General features: G+C 41.2%; 1 protein-coding gene across 1 annotated transcript; it reads right to left on the bottom strand.

The window, feature by feature from the left end:
• Positions 1-850: 850 nt before the first annotated feature.
• On the bottom strand, positions 851-25,103 carry cdc37 (cell division cycle 37 homolog (S. cerevisiae)). Its single transcript, XM_061982088.1, has 9 exons — positions 24,950-25,103; positions 24,719-24,881; positions 18,432-18,707; positions 11,685-11,790; positions 11,498-11,613; positions 11,276-11,398; positions 10,924-11,106; positions 1,346-1,417; positions 851-1,222 (listed from the first exon to the last, which is right to left on the bottom strand). Exons 2-9 carry the CDS (start codon positions 24,824-24,826, stop codon positions 1,079-1,081), a joined length of 1,128 nt encoding a protein of 375 aa, XP_061838072.1. The 5' UTR covers positions 24,827-24,881; positions 24,950-25,103; the 3' UTR covers positions 851-1,078.
• Between the last annotated feature and the right edge of the window lie 604 nt (positions 25,104-25,707).

Raw genomic sequence — 25,707 nt, 5'->3', positions numbered from 1 at the left:
GTCAAAGATCCTATACTGCACAGGAGACCTCTGTTGCCTTAAAGACTGACAGCAAAACACAAAGAAGATCCTTTATATGACAGGATCAGTTCAGCCATTTTTAATGATGTACCGCAAAAACACTGGTCAAAGATCCTGTATTTAACCGATGCACTCTATTTTAAGAACACTTGTCAAAGATCCTATATTGGACAGGAGCACTCTGTTGCTTTTAAAGATGTACTGCAAAAACACTTGTCAAAACATCCCGTATTTAACAGAACAACTTTGCTGTTTTTAAAGACAAAGATCCTATATTGGACAAGTCAACACCCCTGTATAAATGACAGGAGCACTGTCTTTGAAAGATGAACTGCAAAAAAAAAAAACACTTGTCAAAGATCCACTTTATGACAGGAGCACCCTGTTGTTTTTAAAGGACACTTGTCAAAGATCCTATTAAGAACAGGAGCACTCTGTTTTTAAATATGTACTGCAAAAACACTTGTCAAAAATATTTTATTTAAAAGAAGCACTACGCTGTTTTCAAAGACCTGCAGCAAAAAAAACACCCAGGAATAATCTGCTGAATGACAGGAGCACGCTTCTGTTTTAAAGGATTTACTGCAAAGATCCTATATTGGATTGGCTCACTCTGCTGTTTTGAGGATGTACTACTACACTATTTGACAGGAGCACTTTGCTGTTTCAAAGGACGTACTGCAAAAGCACTAGTCAAAGATCTTCTATCTGACAGGAGTGCTCTGCTGTAGTTAGTAATCTTCTAATGCAAGATGTGAAAGGAACCTGTGGGCCAGATAGTCATGCATGAAATAGTTCAATGAATAAATAATAAATCATATACTGTAAATTGGCATGAAGTTGCGTTTATAGAAAAAAGGAGGACAGTGACTGCTGAGGGACTAAGTCCAAAAAGAGTAGTAATACTCAACATGAGTGGACTGGAATTGAAAGCTGGACCTAAACAAGACAAGCTGCAGTTCCAAGCGGGATGCATGATAATAAAAGCTTCAATCAGTCAATCAAAAATGAGCATTAGGCGAAACATAAACTACTGACACGCTGACAGGACAAATGCTCATTCATTCTTGGCTTCTTCTTCTGGCTCCGCCTTCACCTCCTCGGAGGTGGAGTCTTCCTCTTTCTCGTCCTCCTCATCCGGCTTGGAGTTGGGGACCCAAAGTCCCGACTCGATGCAGCGCTTCATGTGCATCTTTGCCTCCTAGAGCACAAATATTACACCTGCTCAGCATCCATAAAGCTCTCTCGATTTTAGGCAAAAAGATAAGAAAATATGCAGATAGCAAAGACCAGGATTTTACTGGAACAGATTGTAGTCACCCACCGTTGGATCCATCTTGCTGATAACATCTTGCAACAATTGGATGTCCTTTTCATCAAAGCATTTCTGCATCTCCTGCAGTTCAGGGACATGAATACAAACAAAAAAAGGACTTTGTGAGGCATTTTTAAAGGTTCCCGATAATACAAAATGGACTTTTAATGATTTGTGTCCGTGAGCACCAAAATCTCCCTCCTAAGAAAAGCAGACTTCACTCAAACAAATCCTGGAGCTTCGCCAACTAATCGTCAGTTTCCATCCATCCATCCATCTTCTTCCGCTTATCCGAGGTCGGGTCGCGGGGGCAGCAGCCTAAGCAGTGAAGCCCAGACTTCCCTCTCCCCAGCCACTTCGTCCAGCTCCTCCCGGGGGATCCCGAGGCGTTCCCAGGCCAGCCGGGAGACATAGTCTTCCCAACGTGTCCTGGGTCTTCCCCGTGGCCTCCTACCGGTCGGACGTGCCCTAAACACCTCCCTAGGGAGGCGTTCGGGTGGCATCCTGACCAGATGCCCGAACCACCTCATCTGGCTCCTCTCCATGTGGAGGAGCAGCGGCTTTACTTTGAGCTCCCCCCGGATGACAGAGCTTCTCACCCTATCTCTAAGGGAGAGCCCCGCCACCCGGCGGAGGAAACTCATTTGGGCCGCTTGTACCCGTGATCTTGTCCTTTCGGTTATAACCCAAAGCTCATGACCATAGGTGAGGATGGGAACGTAGATCGACCGGTAAATTGAGAGCTTTGCCTTCCGGCTCAGCTCCTTCTTCACTACAACGGATCGATACAGCGTCCGCATTACTGAAGACGCCGCACCGATCCGCCTGTCGATCTCACCATCCACTCTTCCCTCACTCGTGAACAAGACTCCGAGGTACTTGAACTCCTCCACTTGGGGCAAGATCTCCTCCCCAACCCGAAGATGGCATTCCACCCTTTTCCGGGTGAGAACCATGGACTCGGACTTGGAGGTGCTGATTCTCATCCCAGTCGCTTCACACTCGGCTGCGAACCGATCCAGCGAGAGCTGAAGATCCTGGCCAGATGAAGCCATCAGGACCACATCATCTGCAAAAAGCAGAGACCTAATCCTGCAGCCACCAAACCAGATCCCCTCAACGCCTTGACTGCGCCTAGAAATTCTGTCCATAAAAGTTATGAACAGAATGGGTGACAAAGGGCAGCCTTGGCGGAGTCCAACCCTCACTGGAAACGTGTCCGACTTACTGCCGGCAATGCGGACCAAGCTCTGACACTGATCATACAGGGAGCGGACCACCAAAATCAGACAGTCCGATACCCCATACTCTCTGAGCACTCCCCACAGGACTTCCCGAGGGACACGGTCAAATGCCTTCTCCAAGTCCACAAAACACATGTAGACTGGTTGGGCAAACTCCCATGCACCCTCAAGGACCCTGCCGAGAGTATAGAGCTGGTCCACAGTTCCACGACCAGGACGAAAACCACACTGTTCCTCTTGAATCCGAGGTTCGACTATCCGGCGTAGCCTCCTCTCCAGTACACCTGAATAGACCTTACCGGGAAGGCTGAGGAGTGTGATCCCACGATAGTTAGAACACACCCTCCGGTTCCCCTTCTTAAAGAGAGGAACCACCACCCCGGTCTGCCAATCCAGAGGTACCGCCCCCGATGTCCACGCGATGCTGCAGAGTCTTGTCAACCAAGACAGCCCCACAGCATCTAGAGCCTTAAGGATCTCATCTACCCCCGGGGCCTTGCCACCGAGGAGCTTTTTAACTACCTCAGCAACCTCAGCCCCAGAAATAGGAGAGCCCACCACAGATTCCCCAGGCACTGCTTCCTCATAGGAAGACGTGTTGGTGGGATTGAGGAGGTCTTCAAAGTATTCCCTCCACCGATCCACAACATCCGCAGTCGAGGTCAGCAGAACACCATCCTCACCATACACGGTGTTGATAGTGCACTGCTTCCCCTTCCTGAGGCGGCGGATGGTGGTCCAGAATCGCTTCGAAGCGAAGTTTGCTCATGAAAATGCCCCCCTCTACCTCAAAGAACTGCTCACCCCCAAATCCTCCACACGACACCTGACAGTCTAACCTCCTCCAACCTCCAAGGACAAAGCTCCGAACTATGGGAGACCAGGCTTTCTGCTCCGCCGCTCCCAGTCTGTGGAACGCTCTCCCTGACCACCTGAGGGCACCACAGACTGTGGATGCTTTTAAAAAAGGCTTAAAAACCCTTCTTTTTAAAAAAAGCCTTTTTTTTAGATATATGTGTGCTTGTTCTAGCTATTAGGCTGTTCTAGTTTTTTTTTTTTTTTTTAGTATTTATTTTTTTTGGAAAGGGGCTGTGTATAATAATACCAGTAACCTTTTAAAACTCATTACCGTAGAATTGTTTACCAATTAACTGTAATTGGAAGGTAAATAACATTGTTATCCTCAATAAATAAATAAAATGGACTCATTTCTGTAAGCAAAAATTTTAAGCGGCACTAAGTTACTTGTCAACCTTCATCAAATATCTTCATACTTTTTGGGATGATACATGGACACCTCTGTCATGGCCTGAGGGTTCTGTATTGCTTTCACTGGCAGTTAGCGACTTTGAGGAGGGTGGCAGGAACCTTGCCACACAAAAAAACACAAATGTGCAGACTGCTTTACGGCATATGCCAACTCCCTCTTTTCCGGAAGTTGATACAAAGGCTAAGTGCAATTACTGCCATCATGGCAGAAGCTACAAAACAACAAAAAATTAAAGCTGCAAGCAGCATTGGTCGGGCCCGCGTATTTGGCAGGTGCTAGTCCTAAGTGTCCCAATACTTTTGTCTACTTTTAGTCTGAAGTGTCCCAAGACTTTTGTCTAGTGTACCTACCTTGTCTGCATTGTGTGGGCACGTTGGTGCTTCCTGCTTTTAAGCAGCCATCTTAAAAAACAGCAGCATCAGCGCAGCGGGTCTTTGAAGGGTCATAAAATCAAAACCGGAGCAGGTATTAAAAAGCTGTTCTGTTATTTTATACACAAGGGTTTAATCTATCTCCTGTGTTAGTTTGAAGCCGAAACGACAAACACGCTCAGAGGAGATAGTTTTTGAAGGAAGGTGACCGGTTTTTACAAAAAATTTGTTTTGAAGGGGGAATAGCAAACTTCCTGTAGATTTTTGCTGGGGGTTGTCAATTTATGAAATGTAGGTCTAAGTGAGACCTACGGAGAGGTTTTTGTTTCATGTCTCTCCGACCTTCCCGGTGGGAGTTACAGGCAGTTTTGTCATTTTTTTCTTCCGAGGAGCAGTTTTTTCTGTGTTTTATTCAAAAATTGCGGTAGAGCGCAATTTTGAGATTTGGGGTTAGGTTTTTTTATTGGATCGCAATTTCTGCTAGTCCTGATGTGTGCGTTCAGTTTAGTGAGTTTTGAAGCATGTTAAGGGGGTCAAATTACAGCTCAAAGAGGCAAAAGTGACTGTTTTTAGTACTTTTTTGTCTTGAAGGGGGAATTGCCGCCAACTTCCTGTTGATTTTTGCCCAAAGATGTACAATTATGAAATCTAGGTCTAAGTCAAACCTACATAGAGGTTTTTGTTTCATGTCTCTCTGACCTTCCTAGTGGGAGTTACAGGCAGTCTAGTTTTTTTTTTCCTAGGGGGCGCTAAAGCGCAATTTTTATTTTTGGGGTTCGGTTTTTTTTATTAAAAGGCAATTTTCGCAGGTCCTGATGTGTGGGTCAAATTTGGTGAGTTTTGAAGCATGTTAAGTGGGTCAAATTGTAGCTCAAAGAGGCGGCCGGTATAATAATAATAATAAAACCTTACAAATTCAATAGGTCCTTATGTCCCATTGCCCCATTGTCCCTCATAACTGCCTTCTCTTCGGTGCAATAACCCATTCCACCAACCACCCTGTTTTTTTTTGTTTTTGTTTTTTTTCATGTATATATTCATTTCACACCATATTCATTGCACTTCTACATTTTTTATATTTTTATATATTTGCACATTGTTTTTCTAGCATGCACACATCGCACTGTATGGAATGGCCTCAATCTCGTTACCTTGCGTAATGACAATAAAGCTGATTCTGATTCTGATAAGGACTCCCAAAGGGAGTCCTTATACAATGGGCCATGCGGGCCCTAATAAAACCTTACAAATTCAATAGGTCCTTATGTCCCATTGCATAAGGACTTCCTTTGGGAGTCCTTATACAATGGGCCATGCGGGCCCTAATTAAAACAATAAAAAAGGGAGGCTACCAGGATAAAAGGACAGTCAAGGATCAACATTGGCCCGGCTTTCAGTCGCTGGCGTGAGCTCAAAGACGAGGAGGGATAATGTTCCTGCTGGACAACTAAGTGACTAAGTGCTCAAATCAAAATGATATTGCTAATGTTAGCTATCGGAAATTTGTGTGGTAGCAATAAATAGCCACCAGCTTGCCAGTTGGCAGTTCCACACTGATACGACCAAACCCAAAAGTACTGTAAAAAGAAAAAACAATGCGATGATTAAATATAAAGTTGGAGTCAAATATGTGGTATGATCGTGTCAGTTTGTACGTAGGTGACAGTAGTTTCTGGCCATTTACGACGCTATGCGCTGGTCCTCATTAGAAATGAGGCCATCCTTCAGGCAAAACACGACCGCTTTGGCCACCGGCGACGCCAAAATCAACCAAAAGAGTTTTCAAGTGGGGCTTTAACTTACCAGTAAATCAATATTGAACATCTTAAAGCGCTTTTTATTTCCAGTTGAGAAAATTTGTTCAGACGTTGCCGTTTGTTGCCATCACTGCATTCCTTCTCATTCGTCCGTGTTGATGGGCTCATATTGCCCATCCCATTTGAAGCTGAAATATTACCACATTTGGCTGTGTAATCATATTTTTTCCTCCTAATTTTTGTTACTATGCATTTAAGGAGACTGTCTGTACGTGCGTCTTGTTTGTGTAAAGCCGCTCTTCGCCCACAGACGAGACAAAGATTGTGGATGACTGAAAAGAGGGATCACTTTGTTCAGTTAATTCTACTGTTAAATAAACGTGCTCAGGTGCTGAAAGCCATGCAAAGAATGAGACGTCTTTTTCCTTGTTTTGAGCAAAAGACGAACAAACGTGAAGCTCAACAATTCTAATTGGCGAACATGTCTGTCACTCAAATGGCGGTGATGGTGAAGAAAAACATATACAATTGTTTGAAGTACACCTTTGCATGACATTGTATCCTTAACATTAAAGAAAAAAAGGCAGCTTACCAAAAATAATGTATGAACATTTTTTTTGTCCATAACATAAAATATTTCAAGTGCATCAATTTGCGTGAAATAAAAATAAAAATGATATCCTTACTTAAATTTTAAACATTTTTGATACTGCCACATGATACTGAAAAATACAATTAAACAAAATAAATAAATTCAATCTAACACAAGACTCTGCAGCATCGCGTGGACATCGGGGGCGGTACCTCTGGATTGGCAGACCGGGGTGGTGGTTCCTCTCTTTAAGAAGGGGAACCGGAGGGTGTGTTCCAACTATCGTGGGATCACACTCCTCAGCCTTCCTGGTAAGGTCTATTCAGGTGTACTGGAGAGGAGGCTACGCCGGATAGTCGAACCTCGGATTCAGGAGGAACAGTGTGGTTTTCGTCCTGGTCGTGGAACTGTGGACCAGCTCTATACTCTCGGCAGGGTCCTTGAGGGTGCATGGGAGTTTGCCCAACCAGTCTACATGTGCTTTGTGGACTTGGAGAAGGCATTTGACCGTGTCCCTCGCAAAGTCCTGTGGGGAGTGCTCAGAGAGTATGGGGTATCAGATTGTGGCAGTCCGCTCCCTGTATGATCAGTGTCAGAGCTTGGTCCGCATTGCCGGCAGTAAGTCAGACACGTTTCCAGTGAGGGTTGGACTCCACCAGGGCTGCCCTTTGTCACCCATTCTGTTCATAACTTTTATGGACAGAATTTCTAGGCGCAGTCAAGGCGTTGAGGGGATCTGGTTTGGTGGCTGCAGGATTAGGTCTCTGCTTTTTGCAGATGATGTGGTCCTGATGGCTTCATCTGGCCAGGATCTTCAGCTCTCACTGGATCGGTTCGCAGCCGAGTGTGAAGCGACTGGGATGAGAATCAGCACCTCCAAGTCCGAGTCCATGGTTCTTGCCCGGAAAAGGGTGGAGTGCCATCTCCGGGTTGGGGAGGAGATCTTGCCCCAAGTGGAGGAGTTCAAGTACCTCGGAGTCTTGTTCACGAATGAGGGAAGAGTGGATCGTGACATCGACAGGCGGATCGGTGCGGCGTCTCCAGTAATGCGGACGCTGTATCGATCCGTTGTGGTGAAGAAGGAGCTGAGCTGGAAGGCAAAGCTCTCAATTTACCGGTCGATCTACGTTCCCATCCTCACCTATGGTCATGAGCTTTGGGTTATGACCGAAAGGACAAGATCACGGGTACAAATGAGTTTCCTCCGCCGGGTGACAGGGCTCTCCCTTAGAGATAGGGTGAGAAGCTCTGTCATCCGGGGGGAGCTCAAAGTAAAGCCGCTGCTCCTCCACATGGAGAGGAGCCAGATGAGGTGGTTCGGGCATCTGGTCAGGATGCCACCCGAACGCCTCCCTAGGGAGGTGTTTAGGGCACGTCCGACCGGTAGGAGGCCGCGGGGAAGACCCAGGACACGTTGGGAAGACTATGTCTCCCGGCTGGCCTGGGAACGCCTCGGGGTCCCACAGGAAGAGCTGGACGAAGTGGCTGGGGAGAGGGAAGTCTGGGCTTCCCTGCTTAGGCTGCTGCCCCCGCGACCCGACCTCGGATAAGCGGAAGAAGATGGATGGATGGATGGAATTTAACACAGGAGCACAATATATTCAACCCATTTTCTAATCAAATTAATTTATTCAATCGGAGGGTTGCTGGTTACTGGGGTTCAATCCCCACCTTCTACCATCCTAGTCATGTCCGTTGTGTCCTGAGCAAGACACTTCACCCTTGCTCCTGATGGCTGCTGGTTAGCGCCTTGCATGGCAGCTCCCTCCATCAGTGTGTGAATGTGTGTGTGAATGGATGAATGTGGAAATAGTGTCAAAGCGCTTCGAGTACCTTGAAGGTAGAAAAGCGCTATACAAGTATAACCCATTTATCATTTATTTATAATCGATAAATTGTTGCAACCCTATTACTTACTAAAAACACTTTTAAATTCACACTTAAATTACAGCATCAGGGTGAGATTATGGACATCTTATTAACTATTGTTGGACATGTTTAAATATATATATATGTATATATATATTTTTATTTTTATTTTAATTAGGGCTGACAAAAAGAAGTTAACTTGTGTGATTTATCACAAAAAAAAACTATTGCATTATTATTATCTAAATATGAGTGAGGAGACTGTGACTGGTGTGCTCTCTGGTCAAGTTTCTTTCAAAGTAAAACCTAACGATACTTTAGCTAAAAACTGTTAGCCAGTTTTGCGCAAATAAATGACATACATTCAAGTGAAACATTTTTAAAATGTTACTGTATGATATTCTGACAATACAATTGTAATTGTGTCCAAATATTGAGGTAGTTTTTTTAAAGTTAATTTAAATGATGCTAGCTAGTAGTGATGGGTCCGGCAACACCGATGCATCGGCGCATGCGTCGAGCTCATAGAGCGAAACCCTGTGTCGGTGCGCGTACCGCTTTTAGAAAGTCACGTGACCGATCATGAGCTGTTTTGGTCACGTGACCGATACGCCAACTGTGTCGCCTCCTCTGTGCCCTGTGAGCGGCTCTTTTCTACAGCCGGTGAAATAATAACTAAGAAAAATAGTCTAAAATGTAAAACGTCGGAAAAACTTTTTTTTTTTTTTTATATAAAAATGTGTAAAAAAATAAAATTAAAACAATTCCCAGTCCACAATCATCCACAACACGTTCTCTTAGATTTCCATGTTATGATACATGTTCACATTATTTATTGACTGTATCTAAAAAAGATAAAAATATATTTTTATTTAAATGAAGATATGAAATAATCCTAAATGAAATATTTATATTATTGTATATACTAGGGCAGGGGTCACCAACGCGGTGCCCGCGGTCACCAGGTAGCCCGTAAGGACCAGATCAGTCGCCTGCTGGCCTGTTCTAAAAATAGCTCAAAGAGCAGCACTTACCAGTGAGCTGCCTCTATTTTTTAAATTTTATTTATTTACTAGCAAGCTGGTCTCGCTTTGCTCAACATTTTTAATTCTAAAAGAGACAAAACTCAAATAGAATTTGAAAATCCAAGAAAATATTTTAAAGACTTGGTCTTCACTTGGAATAAGCGGTAGAAAATGGATGGATGGATGGGTCTTCACTTGTTTAATTAAATTCATTTATTTTTTACTTTGCTTCTTATTACTTTTAGAAATACAATTTTAGAGAAAAAATACAACCTTAAAAATGATTTTAGGATTTTTAAACAAATATACCTTTTTACCTTTTAAATTTCTTCCTCTTCTTTCCTGACAATTTAAATCAATGTTCAAGTAATTTTTTTTATTGTAAAGAATAATAAATATTTTAGCTTCTAGTTTTTCGACGAAGAATATTTGTGAAATATTTCTTCAAACTTACTATGATTAAAATTCAAAAAAAATATTCTGGCAAATCTAGAAAATCTGTAGAATCAAATTTAAATCTTATTTCAAAGTATTTTGAATTTCTTTTAAAATTTTTGTTCTGGAAAATCTAGAAGAAATACTGATTTGTCTTTGTTAGAAATATAGCTTGGTCCAATTTGTTAAATATTCTAACAAAGTGCAGATTGGATTTTAACCAATTTAAAACATGTCATCAAAATTCTAAAATGTATCTTAATCAGGAAAAATTACTAATGATGTTCCATAAATTATTTTTTTAATTTTTTCAAAAAGATTCAAATTAGCTAGTTTTTCTCTTCTTTTTGTCGGTTGAATTTTGAATTTTAAAGAGTCAAAATTGAAGATAAACTATGTTTCAAAATTTTATTTTAATTTTTTTCGTGTTTTCTCCTCTTTTAAACCGTTCAATTAAGTGTTTTTTTCATCATTTATTCTCTACAAAAAACCTTCCGTAAAAGGAAAATAAAAATGTACGACGGAATGACAGACAGAAATACCCTTTTTTTTTAATATATAAATTCATTTATTTAGCTATTCTTGTTTAAATCACACTTACGTGTAACTTACAAATGACAATATATTTATTTATTTAAGTGTGTATCAAACTGGTAGCCCTTCGCATTAATCAGTACCCAAGAAGTAGTTTTTGGTTTCAAAAAGGTTGGTGACCCCTGTACTAGGGCATCAAATCAGTGTCAGTTGAGTCGGTCCATAGGTTGCCTGTAGGGATTTTTCATGTCCAGCAGATGTCAGTATTTAGTGACACAGTATCGACACAGTATCAATACAGTTTTGCAATGTGTCGAAACGCTTCATGACGCCTCATCAACCCATCACTACTAGCTAGTAATAGACTGAGTTATCATGACTAACCCAAATTCAAAAGTGTGATTAATTGGATTACAAAAACGATAATAATTTGACAAAAAATTATACAAAATATAAGGGAACATAACTGCTGAAAAGTAGGAGGACTTGCCTGTGGTAGAGACTTGTATACATCATTAGGGTCAAGTCCTCCGGGTCCAAGTCGTTTCTGTCGCTCCTCCTCCTCGTATTCTTTCATGGCTTTTTCAATGCGAATCTTGGCCCGGGTACGCACCCGGTCCTTAAAGGACGACAGCTCGTCGTTGAAGGCGTCCTGATACTGCTGATCTGTCGTCTTTGGAGGACACCGCACACATCATTTGAAGGATATTTTGACTTAGACACACTTTAATGATCCACAAGGGAAATTGTTCCACACAGTAGCTCACTTACAAGGGATGGAAAGGATAATGCAGGTATAAAATATACTTTTTTTAAATTTATCCACATGCACATAAACCCACCTTTATCTTGGCGAAGAACTGACGGAAGCATCCCCGTGGGTCCACCTTGAGGCTTTTTGCCAATTCCAGAATGAACTGCATGACGATGGTCTGATGAGCCACTTGCTCCATCAAGGCGTGTTTCTAAAGGAGGATGATTGTGTGGCAGCCAAAGTCAAAGTGCTAAATAATCAATGCTATTCATGCAGAAACTACAGTAGGTCAAAATGTGAAAGTACTTGCCTCATCCACTTCCAGGTCGATGCACATGATGACCAGGTAGTTGGCAGTCTCTTCACAAACCAGGTGAGAGTTGTCAGACAAGTACTTCAGGCTGTCATCCCAGCGCCGTAGCATGCCTGCCAATCAACACAACAGACAGGATGAGCACATGTCAACACCACAACATAAAAACTATTCAAACCCTCACCAAAATGCTTGATCTCCTTCTCATATTTTTCCACAAAGGACTTGTGCTTCTTCTCCTTGTCTTCCTCAGACTCTTCTTCAGCTTCCGGTTTGAGGTTGACAATGCTCTGTGGGGTGATGTCAAAAGACAAAAGCTCCAAAAATAAAAATCAGGAAACCACAAAAGGTTTTGTTTTTGAGAGTGTTTCTCAGTCATCAGTGGAACTTTCCAGTGAGAAGACGCATGGTGTTATTTCGTCGTCACAAAAACAAGCACAGACAAAACAGAATGTGCAAGTTTAAGATGAAGCTTTGCTTTTATACTGTAATTATATGCAAAGGTCATATATGGGATGGATCTTCGCTATCTGTTACAAGACCCCCGCACAAATGAGTAAACACCGCAAATAAAGGACACCGCCTACTAGAGATGCGCGGTTTGCGGGCACAACCGCGGAGTCCGCGGATCGGGCGGATGAAATTAAAAAAAATAAGATTTTATCCGCGCGCGGGTCAGGTCGGGCGGATTAATTAGATTTTTTTTTTTTTTTTTTTTTTTTTTTTTGCGGGTGGCAGTTAAACCAATTGGGAAATATATATACATAGTTAAATGTTGTTACCCACATACGAAAAACGAGCAGGCACCTGCAGCATATGCCACAACAGAAGAAAAAAAAAGAAAAGAGATGGACACTTTTACGGAGCGGAGAAGGGATGCCTCGCCGGGGTCCGGGACCGAGGCCCCTTCCCCCGAGAGCCGTAGCTGAGGCGATCCGCGAGAAGGGCCCGACGCACGTCCAGGGTCACTACCGCGCCCACCGCACCGACACCCCGCCTCGTCCGCCTTCGCCGCGGCCGGCGTCACGCGCAGCAGGTAAGCAGCTTACCTGCCCGCCACCCCCGTGGCCGGGGGCTCGTAACATGGGTCACTCCGCGCGCTCCGCCCGCGCAGCTTACCTGCCCGCCACCCCTGTTGCCGGGGGCGCGTAACAGGGGTCACTCCGCGCGCAGTGCGCTCACGAAAGTGGTGGGGCTCACCCTGGTTGATATAGACAGCAGCTAGGACGGTGGCCATGGAAGTCGGAACCCGCTAAGGAGTGTGTAACAACCCACCTGCCGAATCAACTAGCCCTGAAAATGGATGGCGCTGGAGTGCTTGGAGGTGCGCTCAGCGCGGCTCCCATATGATTGCGCACTGGTGTGCGTCTGGGTCGTGACAGCGTGGCACGCGAAAGTCTGTACTGCATTGGATCAGTCTCCTTTCTTTAACAGGCAAAAGCTTTATAACCTCACCATACCTGCCAACTTTTGAAATCAGAGAAACCTAGTAGCCAGGGTCCAAGGGCCGCAGGCCCCGGTAGGTCCAGGACAAAGTCCTAGTGGGGGGTTCAGGGCTTCGCCCCCCGACGCAAAATGATTATTAGCATTCAGACAGGTTAAAATGTTGCTAAAACCATCACTTTTCTATCAGTCACAGTGACTTTTCAAAACAAAAATATTACAGCAAAAATCATATGGGTTGATTGACATGTTTATTCTGTAAGCTAACTTCAATAGTTTGAAATTATTTTGACAGTTAATGCCAGTTATCCTGTCAACCTTTCACAAGACTTCAATTTGTTAATTGAAAGTATAAACAGTATAAACACTTTTTACAGTACCGTAAACAAATGGTAAAACAGTACTAAACAATTCCATTAAAAAAAAAATTGGTGTCATTATTAACTTTCTGTCCAAGCTTGTATAATCTACTGCCTTGTTCAATTGTAAAAAATATTCTGTGCCTAAAATTCACATTTCTATCACAATTATCATACTGTAAACATGGTAAGCTAACTTCATTAAAATTAATAGTCCTGTCAATAGCATGGAATTACAATTCAAATGTAGTTTTTTTGTAAGCCTTGCAAAAGAATTCAAAATATGAAAAATTAATGAAAATTAATTTAAGCCATCAGACACTTGAAAAGTGGCACATCACATCTCTAATGTAATCATTTTAACTTTTCAACAGAAATAGCACTGCAAAAATATTAAGGACATACTTCTGTATTTTGGTAGTTATGCTGTCAACATTTAACAAGATTTCTTCAACTTGGACTTGAAAGCATAAATAGTATAAACACTTTTAACAGTATGTCGTGCTGTGAAATACAGCCGACAGGATTGCGCACCAAACACGAAGCAAGGCCAAAGCGCATGCAGGTGCAGGAGAACAAAGGACTTCTTTCATTTAAGGTTTGTGATAAACCATCAAACTCATTCGTTAAAAGGACTCTATAGTAATATAAAGCGAATTTTTCTGGACATTATCATGCAAGAAAAGTTTATTTTTGGGACCGCGATCACCGCGTAATGATTTTTAAAGGTTGCATTACAAACATTTAACTGTCCCATGTGATCAGCCAGTGCGATTGGAAATCCATGCTCAATTATTGCCTCCGTAAATAAAACTTCGGGCGGGTGCGGGCGGATGGCGGGCGGGTGCAGTTCTGATCAAACGTTACATCGGGTGGATGGCGGATGGTTGACGACTTTCTGACGCGGTTGCGGATGAAATAAATTGCCTATCCGCGCATCTCTACCGCCTACATAAAAAGCTCAAATGTCTCATTTTCCATAGGCTCTTAGTTATTAAACACATTTTCAATTCAATTTTAAACATAAAAAAACAAGTTAAGGCATACGGTATAATGTTTTGTGCTGAAATGTGTACCAATACAAAATGCTGCAACCACTTTCTATATTCTTTGGAGGCACATGTGGACAAACACGACTCATTAGCACTAAAGCTACAGATGCACACAACAGCACGTTGCTTTCTGAAAGCACTTTTAAACCATCTAACTTCTAGCATCAAGGTAACATTCTGTGTAGTGAAGTCAAGCGATAACATTTTTTTTTAGACTTATACTTAGACAAACTTTAATGATCCAATGCAGGTATAAAATAGACTAAAAATGTACTGTAGTAGCAATATAAAATATAACATATATGTAATATTTACATAATATACCGGTATGTAAAGTATATGATATATACTGATATACTATATTATATGTTTATATCATATATACAATATATAACAATTATCATGTACAATATTACAGTATAAAGTTAAAGTACCAATGATTGTCACACACACACTAGGTGTGGTGAAATGTGTCCTCTGCATTTGACCCATCCCCTTGTTCACCCCCTGGGAGGTGAGGGGAGCAGTGGGCAGCAGCGGTGCCGCGCCCAGGAATCATTTTTTGGTGATTTAACCCCCAATTCCAACCCTTGATGCTGAGTGCGAAGCAGGGAGGTAATGGGTTCCATTCTTATAGTCTTTGGTATGACTCGGCCGGGGTTTTAACTCATAACCTACCGATCTCAGGGCGGACACTCTAACCACTAGGCCACTGAGTATGTAACAGCTGCAGCATAAGATAGAGAGTAGATCCAGCAGAAAATATAAATTATAAACAAAGAGAAGTAGCTAACATAGAAGGTGTCCGGTAATAGATTAATTAATTATGATCGGTAATAACTTAGCCTAATTCAGAGATTCTCAAACTGTGGTATGTGTATCACTAGTGGTATGCAGGCTCCATCTAGTGGTATGGCAAAAAAAAAAAAATCACTTGATTAAAGTACAGTGTTTTATTTTCCTATAGTCATACATAGTGTTACTGTTCAAACTGTGTGTAATGATACTGTGGCCAAAAATATTAAATATACTTGTTGAATAAAACCTCTGCCTTGTTTTCAATGAATACTTAGGCCGACGACGCTACTGTAACTTGATGATTGTCATTATTGTGGTACTTGGAGAGCCAAGTTTTTTTTGAGGTGGTACTTGTTGAAAAATGTTTGAGAACCACTGGTCTAATCAATATGGTAATTTTAACTAAAAAAATGCAGAGAAAAAAACTTAACTTTGTGATATATTCATTTAAATCTACTGCATGATTACAAAAAATGATACATAAACAAAAAATAGCTTTGTAAAGTAATTTGTTTTAAACAAAAAGTCTGTTTTAATGACTAAAATAATACAATATGTCCATAAAATGTGCTGCAGTTCATACTTTATAAAAGAAAATTAAGTATTGAATGTTTAACTTGTTGCTTTTCTTCTGCTTGACATAATACAAAATAATGTGTGATGATTTCATACCGCAAATAGGCAGGGATCTACTGTACAGTGTTAACTAAGGCTGAAACGACGCGTCGACATAGTCGACGTCATCGGTTACGTAAATACGTCGACGCCGTTTTTGTGCGTCGGCGCGTCGCATATTTACGTCACACTACTTTACTGTCATGGCGGAGCGCAAAGCAGACGATGCGAGCGAGGGGAAAAAAGCACGCCAAAAGTCGTCAAAAGTGTGGGAGTATTTCAATAAACGGCCTAATAATGTTGTTGTATGCACACTGTGTCGAGCGGAAATGGCCTATCATAGCAGCACAACGGCTATGAACGAACATTTGAAAAGAAAACCCCCGACAGCGTTCTTGCCATCACCATCAACAAGTCAATCGTCCGCGTGCGTATACGTTGTCATTATTACACAAAAACATGAATGTGTCATTTGTATCTGCGTTGTAAATTCATAAACTAAAGCACCGTTTCGCTCTGGGAGGCGCGTTTGGCGTGCCTGTTCAGTGTTTACAAAGACGCGCTCCTCTTTAACGCTGTGGAGAGGCGGCGGCGGCGAGCGAGCGGCGAGGCGGGGCGCGCCGGGAGCGACGCCGCAATCGTGCCCAGGTGCGCGATCCGCGCAGTTGGAAGAGAAAAGACTTTGTGTAAAATTAAAAGATTGTAAACCTGGCAAAGCCGTCTGGCGTTCAGTCTGTCGGTCCTGAAAGAACCCCACGGCACAAGACGTGTCACAAACGCTAACGTTAATTAGTTGTGCAAATACCTTTTACAACATTAACAGTTACATATACTATGTACAAACCAACAATTAACTTTCACTTTAATCATACTATCATTGTTGTGTTATTAAGCAAAATAAGCAATACTTTTACTTTTGTTGAAATGTTTACACTGTACACTTTTTTGTATTGGATGTTTAGCTTTATTTTTGCACATTTTAGCAAATAAGCAATACTTTTACTTTTGTTGAAATGTTTACACTTGTTACAGAATATTTCCGTTTTGCACTTTTTTGTATTGGATGTTTATCTTTATTTTTGCACATTTTAAAGCAAAATAAGCAATACTTTTACTTTTGAAATGCTTATACTATTCCAGAATATTAAGATTTGCACTGGATGTTTACTTTTATATTTGCACATTAAAAAGCAAATAAGCTACTTTTAATTTTGTTAAATGTTAAAAGTTTTAAATGTTTACATTGTTACAGAATATTTTGTCATGTTGTTGTCAATGTTGACTGAGTGGCCATACTTTTTTTTTTGTAAATAAAAGCCATGCCTTTTGAAAAAACTGGCCTACATTTATTTTTTCCTCTTCATTTTAAATTAAAAAAAAATCGGTAAAAGGAAAAATAATCTATAGATTAATCGGAAAAAAATAATCTATAGATTAACCGATTAATCGAAAAAATAATCTATAGATTAATCGATAGAAAAATAATCGTTAGCTGCAGCCCTAGTGTTAACCTTTAAGAGTCATTATAAATCTTTTCCCCCGTTGAAAGCCTGTGTATAGCACACATGTAGTAATGTACCAAACGTATGTATAGGACACATGTAGTAATGTACCAAACGCAAAAGCAGCCATTATTATGCAAGCTTCTGCATTGAAGAACAAGCCATTCATAAAGTTGATATTATTAAAACGACATTAGGGATTTATTTGGAATGTGCTGATCATGAATGGATGGACGTGTTCTGGAGAAATAAACGGGGCAGATTAAAGACGAGCTTCAACACAATGAAATCTAAAAGTCACCATCGTAAAGATTTATGGAAGCAGTACAAAGCGGCATGTGCAGCCAAGGCAGAACGTAGCGTTAATAGCAGGGACCGCAGCAAAACCTAGTGTTAATAGCAGGGACCGCAGCAAAACCTAGTGTTAATAGCAGGGACCGCAGCAAAACCTAGTGTTAATAGCAGGGACCGCAGCAAAACCTAGTGTTAATAGCAGGGACCGCAGCAAAACCTAGCGTTAATAGCAGGGACCGCAGCAAAACCTAGCGTTAATAAAAGGGACTGCAGCCAACGTAAAGCCACAGGACTTATGAGAAAGTGTTTGATAAGAAGATTGAAAGAAAATAATTTAGAGCGAAATGACTTGACTAAAAAAATAGTAATTGTTTATGTCTAACTTCATGGTTCATCTGGGGACCCAGTTAACTGTTAGTTGATTTCTTAGAGGAAAAGATGCACTCCATTATTTAAACCCAGATTTCTTTGTTCTACTACTTCTTTATTACACCATGTCTTTTTGAACAGGCTGGTGTGCCCAAAATATTCCACGATTTTTGTGTCTCTCTTCTGGCTGTATAATCATTTACAATTTATTTTGTTGTATAATTCCTGGTAATTGTCGGGCACATTACAGAGCAGGTGTGGGAACCCTTTAACCATCAATTACATTTATGTATGATTATTTTATGAAAAGTATTTCCTTTAATAAAGTAAGCTATTTGTTAAATATTATTTGTTTAATAAAAGGAAAAAAATATTATCCTATTGCGTAACATTTAAAGTCATAAAAAATGGGATGGTTGAAATATATTACAAGCATTTATAGGGTAGATAACATGGCCGAATGTATATATAAAAACACTGTCTGAACTCTGCTCCTTACCTTGCTGAAGCCTTCTGTGCTGAGCGTGTCCACGTTCCACGGCATCTTCTTCTCCTCCCGGCGGTGGTCCTCCAGCTTCCTCTCCCAGTCGCGCTCCTCTTTCTTCAGCTTCTTCTCCTCCGTCTTCAGTTTGCTCACGTCGGCTTTGTCCTCGTCCGAGAGGCTCATTTCCTGGACTTTCTTCTGCGTTTCCGTTAACTTGCGACGGGACTCCGTCAGCCCCTTGGTCAGGTCTTGGGTTTTCTTCTGGAATTCTTCCATTCGATCCACACGGGCCTGAGCATATAACAATCATTTAAACTGCTGTTTGATGGCTACATTTCAATTTATGAAAATACCACGCTTAAAACATTTTTTACATTCATTTCAATGCTGTAATTTAAAAGATCTTATATGACAAAGTTCAAACAGAGGTTGAAAGACATTTATTGTGGGTAAAATGTTTTAATTAAAAAAACTTTGCAAAAAAAAAATAAAAAATGTCCAAAGTTTTTATGTCACTCCCGGAACAAAATAGCTTTAGAAGCGTGGCTGATTCTGGATTTAGGCCACACTCCTACATTTTTGACCAGGAAGCGACATTACATTTCTGCCCCTCATGGCTGCATGGTAGTGATGGGTCCGGCAAAACCGATGCATCGGCGCATGCGTCGAGCTCATAGAGCAAAACCCTGTGCCGGTGCGCGTACCGCTTTTAGAAAGTTACGTGACCGATCATGAGCTGTTTTGGTCACGTGACCGATACGCCAACTGTGTCGCACTGACGCCTCCTCTGTGCCCTGTGAGCGGCTCTTTTCTACAGCCGGAGAAATAATAACTAAGAAGAGAAATCGTCTAAAAACTTTTTTTTTAAATTTTTTTTTTTATAAAAATGTGTAAAAAATTAAAATTAAAAAAATTCCCAGTCCACAATCATCCACAACACGTTCTCTTAGATTTCCATGTTATGATACATGTTCACATTATTTATTGACTGTATCTAAAAAAGATAAAAATATATTTTTATTTAAATGAAGATATGAAATAATCCTAAATGAAATACAATGACTTGGTTTATATTATTGTATATACTAGGGCAGGGGTCACCAACGCGGTGCCCGCGGTCACCAGGTAGCCCGTAAGGACCAGATCAGTCGCCCGCTGGCCTGTTCTAAAAATAGCTCAAAGAGCAGCACTTACCAGTGAGCTGCCTCTATTTTTTAAATTGTATTTATTTACTAGCAAGCTGGTCTCGCTTTGCTCGACATTTTTAATTCTAAAAGAGACAAAACTCAAATAGAATTAGAAAATCCAAGAAAATATTTTAAAGACTTGGTCTTCACTTGGAATAAGCGGTAGAAAATGGATGGATGGATGGATGGGTCTTCACTTGTTTAAATAAATTCATTTATTTTTTACTTTGCTTCTTATTACTTTTAGAAATACAATTTTAGAGAAAAAATACAACCTTAAAAATGATTTTAGGATTTTTAAACAAATATACCTTTTTACCTTTTAAATTTCTTCCTCTTCTTTCCTGACAATTTAAATCAATGTTCAAGTAAATTTATGTATTTTTTATTGTAAAGAATAATTCATATTTTAGCTTATGTTTTTTCGACGAAGAATATTTGTGAAACATTTCTTCAAACTTACTATGACTAAAATTCAAAAAAAATATTCTGGCAAATCTAGAAAATCTGTAGAATCAAATTTAAATCTTATTTCAAAGTATTTTGAATTTCTTTTAAAATTTTTGTTCTGGAAAATCTAGAAGAAATACTGATTTGTCTTTGTTAGAAATATAGCTTGGTCCAATTTGTTAAATATTCTAACAAAGTGCAGATTGGATTTTAACCAATTTAAAACATGTCATCAAAATTCTAAAATGTATCTTAATCAGGAAAAATTACTAATGATGTTCCATAAATTATTTTTTTTATTTTTTCAAAAAGATTAAAATAAGCTAGTTTTTCTCTTCTTTTTGTCGGTTGAATTTTGAATGATAAAGATAAAATGTTTCAAAATTTTATTTTACATTTTTCTTGTTTTCTCCTCTTTTAAACCGTTCAATTACGGCAAGTGTTTTTTTCATAATTTATTCTCTACAAAAAACCTTCCGTAAAAGGGAAAAAAAATGTACGACGGAATGACAGACAGAAATACTCATTTTTTTTATATATATAAATTTATTTATTTAGCTATTCTTGTTTAAATCACACTTACGTGTAACTTACAAATGACAATATATTTATTTATTTAAGTGTGTATCAAACTGGTAGCCCTTGGCATTAATCAGTACCCAAGAAGTAGTTTTTGGTTTCAAAAAGGTTGGTGACCCCTGTACTAGGGCATCAAATCAGTGTCAGTTGAGTCGGTCCATAGGTTGCCTGTAGGGATTTTTAATGTCCAGCAGATGTCAGTATTTAGTGACACAGTATCGACACAGTATCAATACAGTTTTGCAATGTGTCGAAACGCTTCATGACGCCTCATCAACCCATCACTACTGCATGGTAAGTCACTCGATCCAAACGTTTCTAAATAAATGTGTTGCTCAGTCTGGAAACCAGTGTATATCTTTACAAACTGTCACTACCGAACACATATTCTCTTTAATCATGTAAATGTTTTCCGCTTTTATGCAACATTTTTATGAGTGTACAACTCAATGTGTTTGCTAGCATTATTTAGTTATGGTCAAAATGAGCTAGAATTGTCACACACACATCTAGAGGAACAAGAGGTCCTAATGTTAAGTAGGCACTGGACACCTTATACACTCCCACATCACATGATCGGGTGTGTTAGGGTTCGGGGGTGCTGTTCCAAGAACTGTGGTCTGGTGGTCTGCCATTGCCATGCAGAGACCTCGGCGAACCGGCCAGCTTCGTTCTCATTTGTTGTCTTGTTGGTTGTCTTGTCGGGTGTCGGCCCGGTCTTGCCCTCGCGCTCTCTGTCCGCCAGGGGTTGGCACCTCAGGCAACAGCAGCCAGGCTGTGTCTGGGGCCCCTGGGTCCTACCGCTCACCCCTTCTGGATGCCTGTCTTGGTTGGGGCCTGCTGAGTCTAGTCCCTGCATCTACCGCGGCAACTGGGTGCGCTGTTGAGTAGGACTGGGCGATATATCGATATACTGGATATATTGCGGGTTTGTCTCTGTGCGATATAGAAAATGACTATATCGTGATATTCGATTATACGTTCTCACGCAGTTGTGGGCATTACACTGCACGCGTTTCTCCCTCTTTCTTGTCTCTCCTTCTCACAGAGACTACACATGTCACGTGTGTAACGTCACACGCTCCCGCGGAGCAGAGAGGTATCGACATGGTAACATTAGCTGTGATGCTAACGGAGTGGTGCGAGTGGTAATACTAGACAAAGAAGGTGCGAATCTGGTAACAAATGGAGGAAGAATTAATTCCCCAAGAAAAACAGCAGGGGGTCCATCATCTGACGGTGGTTCGGCTTCAAGTGGGAATATGTCGAACAATTAGCAGCACTGCTAATTTGTAGCATCATTTGAAAAGTCACCCGCTAGAGAATGAAGAGTGCTTCAAACTCCGCATGTCAACATCTCCGTTCGGTGCCACACCCACAAAATGCTGAAGCAACCATTCCCACATCAACACCGTATGACATATACTATTTGATATGCAGCTCAATTTTATTTGACACTTATTGAAATATCTTGTGTGACATCATGCACAAAAGTGCACTTTATTTGTTTTAAACTATTGTAGTGGCGTTCTGTACAAAAAGTGCACTTTAATTGAGTGTTGTTTTGATAAGTCATCTTAGTGACATCATGCACAAAAGTGCACTAATAGCTTGTTTTAAAATGTCTCTTGACAATCTTGCACTTTCTCTTTTGAAATGACATGAATGTTTGTGCCACTGCTTAATAACTCTTTAATAAATACACTTTTACTTGTGATTTCCCTCTCTGCCTGAAAGTTTAAAAGTAGCATATATTAATGCAGTATGAAGAAGAATGTTTTAATGTAGACACATAGAATCATCATACTGCTGTGATTATATGCATCAAGTGTTCATTCAAGGCTAAGGCAAAAATATCCACATATATATTGTGTATCGCGATATGGCCTAAAAATATCGAGATATTTAAAAAAGGCCATATCGTCCAGCCCTAGTGTGAGGTATTACATTTTTATAAATAGAGGCGGATTGGGTGGTCAGCGGTCTTCACTTCCGGCGGATGTTGTGGTTTGTGGCGGCGCGTGCACGGTGGTTGTCGGGGCTGGCGTTCTCATTTGTTATCATGTTGGTTCAGTGTTTCCCACACATTCATTTATTTGTGGCGGCCCGCCACGAAAGAATTACGTCCGCCACAAATGGATTTTTCGGCTTTTGACTCGCTCGACCGCTCATAAAAGCAATGGGACTGTCTGTGAATGTTGCTTGTAGTTACAACTCCGGCGCAGTAGGTGGCGGTAACTCCGCCAATAGCACTTAATTCACCTGGTGGGCCAGAAGAAGAAGAAGAAGAAGAAGAAGAGGGACGGACGGACGGACGAAACGGGATCAAAATTACGAGGGTAATATAGGTTCTAGGTAGATATGTTATAGCTGCATCGCTCGCGGCTCGTCATATATTTAACGTTAATCCGCTGCTTCATTAACACCGCCGCTGTTTGACTCGTGGGCCGGGGCAGACGAACGTAGTAAAAGTCACGTGTTACCCTACAGACGAGCTAACGTGTCCAGGTTATAACCATGTTGTCAATAAACACACATGGACTGAAGCTAAATTGTCCACTGTCCACTGCAGCATGTGAATGCAATGAAAAGAATAAAATCTGAGCCAACCAGCTGTTAAAATGTTGTCCAGGTTAATGTTTTGGCCATTAAAAGCCCTTCATTTTAAGATTTCAACTGTGATCGGGCTTTAAACAGGTGGCTGACCTGTTCATATGAGTGTAACTGCTACTGGTCAAATAATGTGAAATACCATTTAATTTTACATGTATGCAATGCCATTTAAATGTAATTATAGATAATAATAATAATAATAATAATAATAATAATAATAATAATAATAATAAATACTGTGTAGTGTTGTAAATAGTCAACGGGAAGAATTTTAGTGAGATATAAGCCATGAGCACTACACAGCCAGAAAAAAACCTAGGCAGGACAAGTAAAAATATTGGGGCAAGTAGATTTGAGAAGTCGGGCAAGTAGAAAAAAACCTTAACGTTGAACCCTGCATGTGTTGAGCTGCTGCCACTTAAGGTTAGACGGCACTGTACATAGAGCGCTTCTGCTCGTTAGTAATAAATTCTAATGTTGGATGTTCACTCCTTCACACAGATGAGTATAGAAAAATATTTTTAAACGGCCGAAAAGGGCTCGACTTGGAGAGGAGGTAGGCCTACAGTCCGGACCACAGGTGCGACCTGTTCAGCAGCAGGAGGAGGAGGAGAAGGAGGTTGACTGACTGTGGCAGGACACCTCTGCCTGTTTCACTTCATGTTGCTGGTAAATAATATGGTTGTAGTAGTAGGCTAAAGTTAAATTATTTAGTATTCACTAATTAAAGGGGCAGAGCTTTAAGAGACATTTTAGCTTTTATATTTTATAAGATATATTTTTTGTAAGAACCACAATTAATAAATATATTTCAGTGAATCACTAATTGTTCAAATCTGTATATAAATATGTACATAAAATGTTGTAATTATATTCCAACTCCGCGTTCTTCTTGGTCATCGCCGCTGCCGCCGCCACCCCCCACCCCCCGACCACACCACCACAAATAGATGCCTGTCCTGTGGGAAACACTGTGGTTGGCTTGTCGGGTGTCGGCCCGGTCTTGCCCTCGCGCTCTCTGTCCGCCAGGGGTTGGCACCTTAGGCAACAGCAGCCAGGCTGTGTCTGGGGCGCCTGGATCCTACCCCTCACCACTTCTGGATGCCCGTCTTGGTTGGGGCCTGCTGGGTCTAGTCCCCGCAGCTGGGTGCGCTGTAGAGTATTCTGCAGTGCTGCAATTCGGCTCGCTGCTGGGTTAGTGACCTTGTGTCTGTGATGTCCCCCACATCTGCGGTCCCCTCCAAGGGTTTCTCATTGTCATCCCACTGGGTTAAGTTTTTCCTTGCCCTGATGTGGGATCTGAGCCGAGGATGTCGTTGTGGCTTGTGCAGCCCTTTGAGACACTGGTGATTTAGGGCTACATAAGTAAACATTGATTGATTGACATTGTAACTGCATGCAAGTTTTCGAGCAAGCATGACGTCACGGAGAGCCACTAAGGAGCTGGCCTCCAATGAGAAGGGTGACTTGTACCTGGTGGCGCCACCTGTAGAGGCTGGGAGTGTCGATGTTCGGGTGGGTGTCATCTTCGTCGTCCGACACCTCGATGTGGTCCCACACGCTGTAGTCTATCCTGGACATGATGCCGGCCAGCCAACGTTAGCTTGAAGCGAGGAGTCCGCTAAAATAGTGCCGCCTAACAAAGACAGCAAACTCAAATGAGAGTCTTAAATATGCGGAAACAAATATCCCACTCGACATTACCTTCGACGGTTCAGGCGATTTTGAAAGAGAAATCTTGATAAAAATAATCCACAAGGCGGGGAGCTAGCGTGATGCTGCTGCTACATTCTAGAAAGTTCCGGGAGACGTCGCACGTCTGACGTCACAGGGCACTTTCCGTGCGTCGGTAACTCCTCCCCCTTTCTTAAAGGACCCGCCACCAACATCCGAGCGTCGAGCACAGTGCAGTCATTTGAACATAATCAATATGAATGAGTATATTTTTAAACATCATCTAATAAATCATTCATTCATTTATATATATAAATATAATAATCAAAATGACGTTAAACAATGCGCTTGGCTCCCTTACTCTGAGTCCGCCATGATTATCACGCGCATCCTGTCGCCTAAAATGCATTAATAAATTACGCTTTTTCAGTCATTAAAAAATTAGACGGTATTACTAACTGTTGGGAATTTTATCTCCAATGATCATTATCAACATTAACAACTAAAAAGATTAAAGATTAATTTAAAGTAGCAATGATAGTCACCAGGCCCGGCCCTAACCAATCTGGCGCCCTAGGCAAGATTTTAGGTGGCGCCCCCCCCCCCCCACATCGGCAGTGAAGTGTATATACTCACAAGAACCCGAATAGCTTTGTCTTTGACCTTTTTTTTTTTACTTACAACTATACCTAATATATAAAGGGGTGGAAAAGTGACTATTACCTGCAGGGCAAACATTAGCTAACCAGAAGGCAATAACAATGTAAACAAAAAACACCTGCTTAAAA

The sequence above is a fragment of the Nerophis lumbriciformis genome, linkage group LG24 (genome assembly GCF_033978685.3).
Source record: "Nerophis lumbriciformis linkage group LG24, RoL_Nlum_v2.1, whole genome shotgun sequence".
NCBI classification, from domain to species: domain Eukaryota; kingdom Metazoa; phylum Chordata; class Actinopteri; order Syngnathiformes; family Syngnathidae; genus Nerophis; species Nerophis lumbriciformis.
The sequence above is the reverse complement of the archived record's forward strand: the minus strand, read 5'-3'. Positions and strand labels throughout refer to the sequence as shown.

Bases quoted from the DNA above. Each gene is read 5' to 3' on its own strand.
- cdc37 (XM_061982088.1), bottom strand. From the start codon at position 24,826: ATGTCCAGGATAGACTACAGCGTGTGGGACCACATCGAGGTGTCGGAC. The intron at 11,614-11,684 runs GTGAGGGTTTGA...GTTGATTGGCAG, and splicing joins GAAGGAGATCAAGCATTTTG to GCATGCTACGGCGCTGGGAT. The intron at 11,107-11,275 runs GTGGGTTTATGT...TGTCCTCCAAAG, and splicing joins AGTTCTTCGCCAAGATAAAG to ACGACAGATCAGCAGTATCA.